The sequence below is a fragment of the Periplaneta americana genome, chromosome 4 (genome assembly GCF_040183065.1).
Source record: "Periplaneta americana isolate PAMFEO1 chromosome 4, P.americana_PAMFEO1_priV1, whole genome shotgun sequence".
Lineage (NCBI taxonomy): Eukaryota > Metazoa > Arthropoda > Insecta > Blattodea > Blattidae > Periplaneta > Periplaneta americana.
The window spans coordinates 19,208,881-19,223,072 of record NC_091120.1 but is presented as its reverse complement, the minus strand read 5'-3'; the positions used below and the strand labels follow the sequence as shown (position 1 = coordinate 19,223,072).

At 35.1% G+C, this 14,192-nt stretch overlaps 1 protein-coding gene across 1 annotated transcript in view; it reads left to right on the top strand.

Moving 5' to 3' along the window:
* Window positions 1–14,192, top strand: part of LOC138697560 (aspartate aminotransferase, cytoplasmic-like) — a 41,996-nt gene that overhangs the window by 2,817 nt on the left and 24,987 nt on the right. Inside the window, exon 2 of the mRNA XM_069822903.1 lies at window positions 11,776–11,884. Coding sequence (XP_069679004.1) covers window positions 11,776–11,884 — 109 coding nt within the window. The remainder of the gene's footprint in view (window positions 1–11,775; window positions 11,885–14,192) is intronic.

Below are 14,192 nucleotides of genomic sequence, written 5' to 3'. Positions count from 1 at the left end.
CTACTACTACTACTACCACCACTACTACTGCTACTACTGCTACTACCACTACTACTACTACTACTACCACTACTACTACTACTATTACTACTACTACTACTACTACTACTACTGTTGTTGACTTAACCTTTCTTTACTGGTTCCTTTTGAGTCTTTCTTGCGCAGGACGATTTATGCACACCATGCTATGAGTGACGTCAGATAATCCGCATTCATCAAATGTCAAGAGATGTAACAATATACACGGAAATTCATAAATATATGTAGAAAATATCACCATGAAAGTATTCAGTGAAATTAATTAGATTAAGTAATGTTAAGTTAGAGTTTTAAGTGTTATTTAGCAATATAATTTTCTCATTCAATATTTAGGGCCTACTTTTTTAAGTGACAAGGGAGTACCCGGTACTCGTTACATAGGTCGTTTTTGTGTTTACACAGTGGCTTCTTTTTGAAAAAAATTTCAATAGTTTGTTACTAGATGTGTGTGTGTGTATCCAATGCCTACCCACTTCACTTGCGTGATTCGGGTTCCGCATATTGCGGATAGATGGCAGAACTGTGACCCATTTTCTAGTTGTACACCACTTCGGCGGGTCACACTGTACATGATGTGTATCTGTGGAGAGTTATGTCGTGATTCTAGTCATTTTGTAATATATTTTTGGTCCTGGGAAAATATGCATCCTTTATGATTATACAACAATGGCCGACTTAACAGCTTATGTAACGAGTATCGGATACTAGGAAACTTCTGGGAATTTGATTTTGGGTGAAAATTTTATTTATTAATCTTCCAATGTATTATTTGGTTTTCGTTCTTTACAATGGTATGTCATATATGACTGTACTAAAATTGTCCCATTTCAACTTTTCGATTTCCTGGGAAGGGGTTACAAGTTTTAATTTAACGCTCATTGTTAATGAATTTATGGATTTTGGGCGGGAAATGTTTTTTTTTTTCATTCTTCGAATTTATTTTTTATTATTCCTGTTTAAAATGGTATATCATATTATGGTTATACTAAAATTATATATCCATGTTAATTTTTCGTTTATTTGAGGAGGGGGCGTAGTGTAAGATGCATACAAGTCTTGTTTTAACGTTGATTTTACGAAGTTTAGTTTATTCACACAAAATTAACCTTTCCTCAGCTTCTGTTTAATCTAAAAAAGTTAAATTTTGAGGAATTGCTTATTTGGATGTTTTACGTGTACTGAAAGAATATTAAAAAAATAATTGTTAAATTTTGGAGATGTTACAGAGGGTAATGTAGTGAAAATCACTGAAAAAATGTACAAAAGGGGAAAAATTATTACTCAGTAAGGAAATAAATTACAGGAAAACCAATGTTTCAGCATAAAGTAAAGTTGTGTGTTTATGGGCTGTAAAAGCTTGAACAGGTTTACAGAAAAAGTTTCTTATTTAAGATACAAATTTCAAGATTCACAATTCTGTGCCTCCTTAATTTATTTTTCTATAACAGAGAAAAATCCAAATTACTATAGGCAGTACAAAATTATAAATAATTATTTATGCTATAAATATGAAAAAATGGAAAGCGAAATACATAAAAATATAAATAAAAGGCACTGATATAAATACTGTACAAATAAAAAATTATCATCATCATCATCCTTCGGAATTAGGCCTCTGTAGACCTGTTTCAGCCCCATCTAGCAGTTTTCTAAAAGGTCTTCCTGGTCGACGATGTCCTCTAGGTTTATACTGCATCATAATTTTTGGGATATCTATCCTTATACGGTTCTTTTGAGGCTTGGAAGTAATGTAATTTTCCCTGAGATAGGTTACTAGCCTTATACGAGATGTAAAATATTGTAAAACTGAAAATTAAATAGTAACAAATAGCGATATTATTTTAAATGGGCTGTCTTCAATATTTTAATAAGTAAGTAAAAGATTGTATTTTATATACATATATATATATATATATATATATATATATATATATATATATATATCCATGTATGGTGGGTCCCTATCACCACGGCATGGCGCGTCCTCAGGTTGCGGATAGAGGAGACGGCCTCCAGATATGGAGGGTAGCTGCGAATATATTGAATAAGCAGTCGTGGACAGCCGATAAGGGGTGGTCCTCCAGCTTGGGGGTTGGGCGAAGGGCTAACAACCCATCACCGTAAAAAACAGCTTGTTACGAATTCCTACAGTAAGCCTCGGAATATGGCGGGCTTATGTGAGGGCGGCAATGAACCTTCGGGTTCCTTAAAAGCCATTTGTAAGTAAGTAAGTAATATATATATATATATATATATATATATATATATATATATAGAGAGAGAGAGAGAGAGAGAGAGAGAGACAGAGAGAGAGAGAGAAATAAATCGTCCGGCCTTAATTAAGGATGAACCACGAGGATCAGAAATTAATAGCAAATAAATATAATTAAATATGAATATTGCTACAAAAATAAAATGTAATAATTCAGCACCATTGATTATCAACAGTAATCTCACTAGACGTTTTGATTTATCTAGAGAAAATGAAAACTCGAGTGGGATTTAATTGACTATTACACGATTAGAAGAAAGTATATAAAGATTAGAAGTAACGAAGTACTCCAATACAATAAAATATTAATTGACTTGCGAAAATACAACTGTCTTCAAATGTATTTGTACCATCTCAACATTACAAATATTACGCTAGATGGCAGTAGTGAGTAATGCCTTCTCGTCGCAACGAGTTAGATAACTCGTTGTCTCGTCGAGAAGTTCTCGATCTATTATACACGATGGCAATGTTACTAGTAAAGAAGGCTTTGTTGATTCAGTTTCATTTTTATTAAAGCAGTTGCATTCCACTTCAGTTATCCGGATCCCAGTAATCAACGTCACTTGACAGATGATTTTCAATAAATCTTAATATTAAACAATCTCTATCCATAATATCATATAGCAGAGGCTGTAACATAACCTAACTAATATACACAAGTGTTAGAAAAGTTTTAATTAACGACGATGACATAAAAAATAAACATGAATAATTTTAAAAGGAATAATATTGAATGTACAATTTTCAAATTTGAATGTGGTTGGTGGTTCAATTGATGTTATATTGGACGTGTGCGTAATAGAAGTGGAACTCGTTGATTTAGGCCTACATGGTGTATTCAACTTATTCAGAATTTCCGAATGAATCATTTTAAAAGGAATAATTATTGAATGTACAATTTTCAAATTTGAATGTGGTTGGTGGTTCAATTGATGTTATATTGGACGTGTGCGTAAAAGAAGTGGAACTCGTTGATTTAAGCCTACATGGTGTATTCAACTTATTCAGAATTTCCGAATGAATAATTTTAAAAGGAATAATTATTGAATGTACAATTTTCAAATTTGAATGTGGTTGGTGGTTCAATTGATGTTATATTGGACGTGTGCGTAATAGAAGTGGAACTCGTTGTTTTAGGCCTACATGGTGTATTCAACTTATTCAGAATTTCCGAATGAATAATTTTAAAAGGAATAATTATTGAATGTACAATTTTCAAATTTGAATGTGGTTGGTGGTTCAATTGATGTTATATTGGACGTGTGCGTAATAGAAGTGGAACTCGTTGTTTTAGGCCTACATGGTGTATTCAACTTATTCAGAATTTCCGAATGAATAATTTTAAAAGGAATAATTATTGAATGTACAATTTTCAAATTTGAATGTGGTTGGTGGTTCAATTGATGTTATATTGAACGTGTGCGTAATAGAAGTGGAACTCGTTGATTTAGGCCTACATGGTGTATTCAACTTATTCAGAATTTCCGAATGAATAATTTTAAAAGGAATAATTATTGAATGTGCAATTTTCAAATTTGAATGTGGTTGGTGGTTCAATTGATGTTATATTGGACGTGTGCGTAATAGAAGTGGAACTCGTTGTTTTAGGCCTACATGGTGTATTCAACTTATTCAGAATTTCCGAATGAATAATTTTAAAAGGAATAATTATTGAATGTACAATTTTCAAATTTGAATGTGGTTGGTGGTTCAATTGATGTTATATTGGACGTGTGCGTAATAGAAGTGGAACTCGTTGATTTAGGCCTACATGGTGTATTCAACTTATTCAGGATTTCCGAATGGTGCTCTTCATTTATTTGTAAATCGGATTTCAGAAGATGCATAGGTATGATGAGTGATTTTTATTAATTCTTGTTCTTGAATGCCAATGCGAGTCATATTTGTAATTGCTGTACATCGACTGGAGTGGTTTGTAATTATATATATATATATATATATTTTTTTTTTGACGTCCAGACCAGCGCAGTTTCAAATGTTGGCAAACAAAGAAACAAATGCTAGGGACGCGATAAAATTGTGCGATAAGCAGCCATGATTGGTTGAAATACGTCCTTTCGTACCGTTTTATTGGTCAAAAGCAGTATGACGTAGTAAGAGTGTAATAGTCAATATAAAATAAAATCTTAGAAGATGACTATAAAATTATACTTATAAATTAAAGATTTTATTTAAAATTAGCATATCCTTAATTAAGGCCTTCTGAGTGGTTTAAATGAAACTGTATAATCTGCAGGGAATCTTTAAGAATTTGCTAGATGATTTTTTAAATTTCAAAAGATGATATTGATAATTGTTTAAAAAAATTATATGCAAATTTTGGTAAAGAACTCCGAGCTGAAATTCAGATTCCATATTGTACATAATTCAATGAATTTAATGCATAATTTAAAAAATGGTGAATTTTTATGTGATGAGGTGCTTAGCTCTGTGGTGTAATAATTGGCGATTTATTAAATTTCATGTTATAATATTATATAGTAAATCAAAACGAAAACAATGTAGCTGATATTACGTGTATTTCAACATTCAGCGAACGAATAAACCTAACTGTATCACCCTTCACTGTGTAATTCTCAGATGGTATCATCTTCATGCTTGACGGACATCACAATGTGTAAGTTATACGGAGTATCTAGTTACATAGAACTCGTGGAATTGGTGGCATAATGACAGTGTTTTGGCGAGAGATGAGTTCCAGAATATAGGCTACAGGGAATTAATTACCTCACATCTACCGTATAGTTAGACACGACTGGAAAAATCTAAGCAATTAATGAGTGAAAGCAGGATTGAAATCCACTCCAGATCTCAGCTCCGTAGGCCTAATAAGAATCACTCGCTAACCCCTATACCACGCCGGTAACTAATGTGTTATATTAGCTTACAGGAATGAAGACGGAAAGCCACATCTGTACCCTCAAGTTCGAAGTACAGAAAAACAAATAATAAGAGATGATGTGTACATTCATGAATATTTACCAAACCTCGGCCTAGAAGCTTTCACTACGGCAGCCATGGGTCTGGTGCTGAAGCCCGATTCAAGCGCTGTAATACAGGGTCGGGTATGATTGAGAGCTTGAACAGACTTTATATTAACTAGAGCAGTGGTTACCAAAGTGTGGGTCGCGACCTGAAAAGAGTTGAGGGAGTCGAGACATGATTTACAAAATAAAACAAATAACGCCTTTTTAATATACCTTTTTTATACAGGGACATCATTTTATTTTTATTTCAATTTTTATTGTACCTGAGTTTTTTAATGTACTTCACTCCCACCCCCTCTACTAGTAAACTTCCAACCGTTCTCCACACAGAGCCGAGGCCGCGTATGCAGTACTGAGTTAGTGAGTATAGTACGTTCCAGAAATATGTTCACGTATTCCAGTGACGAAAAATCTTTCAATATTGAATCATATTTTCGCACAGGTACTGTCGTCCGCATCCCGGTTTCCCCCATCTGCTTCTGTTCGCCTCTCTGTAAAGTCTACTAGCTGTGCTGGCTTAGCTCTTTATTGAAACCTTTAATTTCTGTTAGGAATTGGACGTCTACGTAATATTATACAACTGTTTAAAATAACTTAAGTAAAAGGGTCTCGTTAAGTAATTAACTGTCACGTGATTTCCCCCCTCCCTTTCTACGACCCTGCGACAAAACCACTTGAACGGACAATAGATAACATTTCTGAGTAATTTTATCTTTTCGGGTCGGGCAGAAGTGAAGATTAAATTTACAGTACGTAAGGTACTCTTTTATAGAGTAGGTACAGAATTATTTCAACGTGAGCTACTCGTACGAAGGACGAAAATGGTAGTTGGAATTAGGTAAAATATTCTATAGTGCGATAATATGCACAACAGAACTGAAGCCTGTATCGAAATGAACGGCCATAATTTTAAAAAATGTATTTAAATATGCATATTATGATTATTTTTGAATTTAACTTCATTCTCTATATTGTACGCTAATGTGCTGTAACAGTACAATATACACTGCATAATTAATACGTCCGAATGGATAGCTCAGTTCGTGAGTAAAAACACTAAGGGCCGTATTCATAGACATTCTTAGCGCGGGCTTCCGGTGGATGATCAGCGAACTAACGTTTTTCATAAACCAGTGTTAGCGATATGCTATGCTATGAATCCCGTACAAGTAACCAGTCGACAGTCGGGGCTAGTTTAGCACGCTCGTAGCGCGGGCTAGCGAAATGTCTATGAATAGCACCCTCAGTGTTAATACAGTACTGCATTTTGGTTAAACAAAAGCCTAATGAAAATTATCAAAGTCAAAATTGCGATATTTCCTAGTTTACATAAATGGATGAACTACTTTTCTTCCCTCCTATACCTAGTAAAGTGATCTGCATTTTACGCCAGTATCATCGAACTCCAGTCTTGGAAGGGGGAGCAAGCGGTGTTTCCGGTTCTAGGCCTTTAATCCAAAGATATAGCAGGTTAATATTAAAAATGTTAGTAAAAATAAAATGATGTCCCTGTATTTAGAAATACAGGGACATCATTTTATTTTACTAACATTTCTAATATTAACCTGGCTGTACCTTTGGATCAACGATTAAGAACCTGAAACGCCGTTTGCCACTCCCTTCCACGACTGGAGTTCGATGATACTGGCGTAATATACAAACAAATCACTTTACTCGGTATAGGAGGGAAGAAAAGTAGTTCATCCATTTACGTAAACTAGGAAATATCACGCTTTTGAGTTTGATAATTTCCATTAGGTTTTTGTTTAATCAAAATACAGTACAGTATTACAATGAGTGTTTTTACTCACGAACTGAGCTGTCCATGCGGACGTATTCATTATGCAGTGTATATTATACTGTCTACAACACATTAACGTGCACCATAGGGAATGAAGTTAAATTGAAAAATAATCATAATATGGATATTTAAAAACATTTTTGAAAATGGTGGCTGTTCATTTCGATATAGGCTTCAGTTCTAATGTGCATATTATCGCACTATAGACTATTGTACGTAATTCCAATTACCAGGTTCGTACTTTGTATCAGTAACTCATGTTGAAATAATTCTGTACCTACTCTATAAAAGAGACCTCACGTACTGTAAATTCAATCTTCACTTCTGCCTGATCCGAAAAGATAAAATTACTCAGACATGCTATCTACTGTCAGTCCAAGTGGTTACGTCGCAGCGTCGTAGAAAGGGAGGAAATCACGTGACAGTTAATTACTTAACGAGGCCCTTTTATTTAAGTTACTTTAAACAATTGTATGGGTATAATATTACGTAGACGTCCAATTCCTAACAGAAATTAATGTTCCCAGAAAAGAGCTAAGACAGCCCGGCCACTAGCATTCACAGAGAGGCGAATAGAGGCAGGTGGGGGAAACCGGGATGCGACGTAGGCAAATGGAAAATGATGAAATATTAAAAGCTCTTTCGTCACTGGAAGACGCGAACATATTTTTGGAACGTACTGTTTACTATGACCGTAAGGCTACTATGACTGTATATGCGGCCTTGTTCTGTATGGAGAACGGTTGAACTTCATTAGTAGAAGGAGTGGGAGTGAAGTACATTAAAAAACTCAGGTACAATACAAATTGAAGTAAAAATAAAAGGATGTCCCTGTATAAATAACGTTGAAGAAAAAAGATGTTTCAGTAATATTGTAAAATAAAAAATAATACAAGCAATAAATGTGCCTGTTTTTGAGAAAGTAACTTCTCAGGTCTGAACTCTACATTCGATACGCACAAGATGATATCATATTAAAGTTCAGGGAGATTTCTCGCTTTTGTTTTAATGACAGTCATAGACGAGAAACTTAATTTGCATGAATACGAGATTGCAAACATCATTAAAATGTAAGAGCTTTTTCCTTTTTTTAAGATGGAGGTATTCTTGCATTCTTTTGGTCCAAGAATGGTCTTACGCTCTGCGAAAATAAAGTCCAGTTTCAATATTCCATCAACACGTATTTTAGTGAGTTCTTCATATATTTTGGAATGTCAATCATTCTCAAGACGGATTCGGTATCGATCTGTGATTGTCATAATTGTTTTGGCTTTCTTCCGAAATACGCTACTCAAAACAGTATATTATGAAACAATTACCATTTAATACGAGAAAAATTCGTACCGGCACCGGGAATCGAACCCAGGACCTCTCAGCTCTGCGCGCTGAGCGCTCTTTCCAACTGAGCTATGCCGGGACACGAACCACGGCGCCGGCCGAACCCCTCTCGTAATGCTTTTACGGCCTTACTACCTGCATTTAAGACGATACAAGTCATATATATGCAGGAGCGCATATTTTAAATGACTTTGTGGCCAAATTCAACATCAGTTCGTGACAATTGCTAACAGTTAATACATCTCTTATTAATTTTGTATGAGGTCTCGCCCACCTCATTGAATACTACACGGCTATTATGAAATAGCCAATATGTCCCGACATAGCTCAGTTGGAAAGAGTGCTCAGCGCGCAGAGCTGAGAGGTCCTGGGCTCGATTCCCGGTGCCGGTACGAATTTTTCTCGTATTAAATAGTAATAATACATATTGACTATTTCATAGTAGCCGTGTAGTATTCAATGAGGTGGGCGAGACCTCATACAAAATGAATATGTGATGTATTATGAAACCAGTTTATAATGTAATATTATTGAAGAGTCCACTGCAAGAATGATGGATGTCACTTTCTTGTCGAAAATGAACCAAGACTGTCAATGTATAGCTTAAGACATACGAAAATAAAACCATAATTATTCCATTCTCATTATCTGAAAAAGTAACAAACCTCCTACATCTATATTAAGTATTAAATTACATAATTCTGATTGTTGTCATATACAGTGTAAATGTCCGATTATTAAAGAGTCCTCTGAAGTTTAGTATTTAGGCATAATTTTCGATAGTCATTTAAAATGGAACCAACACATTAATTACCTTTGTAATAAATTACGTAAAATAATATATTATTTTGTTTTATTGAGGAATTACTTGTCAATAAGTTTATTACGTACAATATATTTAACTTTATTTCAATCGGTAATTATGTATGGAATTATAGGATGGGGTAGCTCATTTAAATCCAATATTAATCCACTTTATTTATTACAGAAGAAAATAATTAAAATATGTCTTCATAAACCTATTGATTTTCCATCTCAAAATTTCTTTCTAGACTTTAATGTACTTAACGTAAGACAGATTTATTATATTGCATTAATAAAATTCACACATAAAAATCGAAATAATTTTGAATTGTATTCTCATAGTTATGAAACAAAAGGTATGAATTCTTTAAGATTGTTTGAACCAAAATGCAACACTGTTACAGTATTTAATCACAATAGTAATTTAGGCCCAAGAATATATAACAAATTCATATTTAAGTATCCTAATCTTGTCAATTCTAATAGTTATAGTATTAAATTTAAAAAGTTATGTATGGATTTTATAAAAATTGAAAAATTGTAAATTTAAATTTATATGCTATAATTGCACAGTAGGCCTAAGACAAATTGCATTGTATAATTATTATTTCAATTCAGGAATCCGCCCCTGAGCACGAGTTCTACTCTTTCAGGGGCGAGCTAAAGTTTTTCTGTATATATATTATATTTTATGTTACAATTATTAGCAAAATAATAAATAAATAAAATAAATAAATAAAATAAATATAGAATGCACATACAGAGTTAAATGGCATTAACACTGATATTCATTGTCCAGTAATGATCGGAAAATCACAGTTAAGCTTTGAGCGCTAAGCATTTCAAACTTTCAATTGCTTCTCCTGAAAAATGTATTCCAAATGACATCCATCATTCTTGTAGTGGACTCTTCAATTACTGTATGAGCAACAAATTTGTTATAGATCTTAATTTTTATTTTTTAAACAAACCAGGTACATCATCTTAATCTACAGACTTTTGTGTCACTTTTCAACATAGTCTCAATTTCTTTGCATACCGTTCTATAAGTTTGAAAATTCCCTTGCTGTAGAAGTCCGTTTCATCTTCCCGAAGACACTGACGCACTGCTTTCCGGATGTCCTCCAGCGTCTCGTAGCGTTGGCCTCGCAGCTGCTCCTTTACAGAACCGAAAAGATGGTAGTCAGAGGGTGCCAAGTCGGGACTGTAGGAAGATTGCGGAAGAGTTTCCCACCCAAATGTTCTGATTTTCTCCACGGTGACACGATCAGTGTGAGGCCACGCGTTATAGTGTTGCAGGATGATCTTCTTTCCAGGGCGTTTCTCCCGCAATGCACGGCGGAGCTTCAAAACTGTCTGAATATAGCGGACAGCATTTATGGTCTGTCCGGGTTCAAAAAATTCAACCAAAATGCATCTCAGAAGTCATCAATTCTTTCATTGTTGCGTTCCGTGGAGGCAGTTCGAGGGCAACCGCTACGAGGCTCATCTTGAATGCTCGTGTTTCCATCTTTGAAATGTTTCACCCATCTGCTAACACTGCTGGCGCCCATGCACACATCTCCGTATGCACGCTGAAGTCTGAGGTGAATTTCAGCAGCAGATTTTTCTTCTTTAACAAGGAATTTAATGACAGCACGCTGTCGAAAAGAACCATCGTTGTCGACCATTTTGCAAACATTGCCTGTGGTCACATGATAGAAGTTAATGACGTCACAATACGTCAATACATAGTGTAAAGTCAGTAGATTATGATCATATAATCGTTTTTGCTACATTGTTGAAATTGAAATTATAGCAATGTGTTGCTCATGACTTTCAGTACGACCTTCTACTGATGGACGGGAAAAAGCGGATAAGTAAAAAATTGTGAAAAATGAGTTAAGCGTACCTTGGCACCCATTTGGATCGAGCGCACATTTTTGTGCCAAAATGGATAAGAAAATATAATTTTTAACCCACTTCATGCTTTAGTAAAATCTGATGTAAGTGCGGCCGGTTTTGTGTGAAAGGGAACATTAACAAGTATAGTCCCGTCGCTCTAATATCCGGTAGCCAATCGCGTTGCAGGTCGGCTATATTTAAACGTGTGCGTCTTGTGATTCGCTTATGAAGACGTTATTCATTTCTTAAGGCTCGATAAATACTTAATATAATCGCCCGCCATTTTGGCTCTTTCGTTGGCGTTCGCAGAAAGCACACGAAGATGTTATTTCCCGCTCAAATATTTGCTGAATTACAGTGCGTTTGATTTATTATCATAGGAGCTACAACATGATAATGTTTAACGGTGTGGAAAATAGATTCCTCATATGGTAGCTCGGCAACGAAAGAACAAAAATGGCGAACGATACTACCTACCTAGACTTTATAGACCCTTCACTTCCTAAGACGTAAGCAAAGAGGAGGAGTCACGCCGGGAATAACAGCGTCGCGACTATAATAATCTATGTAGAGGAATTCCAGTACTTTCTTTTAGTAGACTGTGTATTCGCGTTTTTCTCATGCAGGCCTTCGGTGTTCAAGCTGTGGGTTATACTGGCGCTCTCCGTGTCGGAGCAGAATTCCTAGCCAAGAAGCTGCATTACACCACGTTTTACAATTCAGCACCGGGGTACGGTGAGTATACGCTGAAGATATTTATGCCCATGTGCACCATTCTCGATTAAAATTTGACCATGGTTAAGTCGGCATTTGACCATCTTCAACGCCAATTTGCGGAGTATCAATCTCGATCAAAGTTAAACAAGCGAGTTGATGATGATCAAATTTGATCACGGGTGTGGGACCGATTATCTTGAATTGAACATGGTCAAGTTGAGAAAACCAAAATGGCGGCACGATTTGACGTACTTGATGGAATTGAAGATGAAATGATGTATCTTGAACACGCAAATCACTGCGGAAATAACAGAATTGGTGTTATTGTAGAAAGAGTAGGCCTAAGTTTGTAGATGAATAATAAAAATGTTCTTTTTTCTCAAAATAGACTAATGTTTTATATATGTTTCTGCCTAACTGTCCAATTTTGTTAACATAATAATAAAGTAGTTATTCTATGGCGGTAATAATATAGCAAAACTAAATGACCATTTTGTAGAATGCGAGATTATCACTTATTAGCTATAGATTTGCCGTTTGAAACTATTAGGACCTACATGACGTTTTGGACAATTAGGCTATTTACGCTTGAATTAAGAGAAATTACACGGATACCTTCCTTTCCCTCTTACTCCAAAATTCCAACCTTGTGAACACAAAATAAATGGATAAATTTCAGAACAAGGATACTTTCCTTTCCCTCTTACTCCAAAATTCCAACCTTGTGCACACAAAATAAATTGGCACTAAAAACTTCCTTTTCGTATGCATGATGATGCGTATTCGACATACACAGACGAATATTGCTTTTCTTTTCATTTTATTTTCTTTTCTTTTTTTTTTTTTTTTTTAATTTTAAAATAATTGTTAGCGAGGTATCGTATACTGAAATTTTCCCAAATAAATTATTGACACTGAAATGTGTCTTTTCGTAAGTAAGATGATGAGCATTCGACAAACACATACAAATCTGCTCTTTTTAGTAGCCTATTTCAAGATAATTGTCAGTGAGGTATCGTATACTGAAATTTTTCCAAATAAATTATTGGCACTGAAATGTGTCTTTTCGTAAGTAAGATGATGAGCATTCGACAAACACATACAAATCTACTCTTTTTAGTAGCCTATTTCAAGATAATTGTCAGTGAGGTATCCGTATACTGAAATTTTCCCAATTATTATCAATAATATGAAATAACCACTGTATAAATTACGTTACAAATTATGTGCAATTATGTAAACACGTATAACTCATGTGAATTGTGAGGTTAAATCCAACCAGGTAGCCTGCTTTTCTCTTAGAGAACTTCCGTCAATACTTTTATTCTGTAATATGGATGCATAATTGCTGACGAGTTCTAAAGGAATTCCCACTTCGAACTGTGAGAAGTTCGGTGCTCTTTTCTTTTTCTCTTCCATGATTATTGAAACTTGTTATTTGAAAACTGCGAGGATGTTTGAAAGCAGTCCGACAAACAAAAACGAAGCGATAAATGACAGAGTGCGTTCATTCGCTGTTTTATACCCGGTAACCTAGCGCTCAGATGATTCTTCTCAAGCGAGCGTACCGTCAGCTGACGGTACTGAGTTGATCGAGGGAAAATGTCGGTGCACCGCATCTGTAACTTGATCATTGTCAAGAATTAACCATGTTTCCGTGATTGCTGATAAACGGGCTAGATGATCGAGAATGGTGCACACGGCCACTAGGCTTATACCTAAACAGCTAGTTGATATGAATGACAGGAAGGAGAGGGTACATTATGATTCTTTATGCTTCTGACTCACCGTTGTCTGAGGGCTCATTGTGCTTGCCGGTGCAACTGATAGGAGCGAGATGCTATTTTCTGAGATTGGTTCGAGGACGTCCGCCTCAAGAGTCACAAAAGCTTCGAAAAACGCCAACGAAGGACTGATCACCAGGGGCGAATGCTACTCATGAAAGTTAGGCTTGCTCTTTTATTCATAGGGGAAGATGGGAGGATTCATAATTAATAAAAATAATCAGACCCACATAAATAATTTATTTTATAGTTATGAAATCATTATGAGTCATGGATCATATCCGCTTATCAGATGTAAAAGTTCGGTATAATAATATTATATTATAACAAACATGACCAACAAAACAGTTTATTTAGTTTTTTTCGACCCTGTCAACCAATGCATATTGTTGTATTGAGCTGCACTGAACGATTCTCTATAATGTCTGTCTTCTCTTGAATAGTCCTTCGGGAAAATGGATTTAATAATAAGGTTTCAATAACACACAATTCCGAACTCATTGCAACACTTAAGAATTAATAATAAATGCAGCAGCTAACAC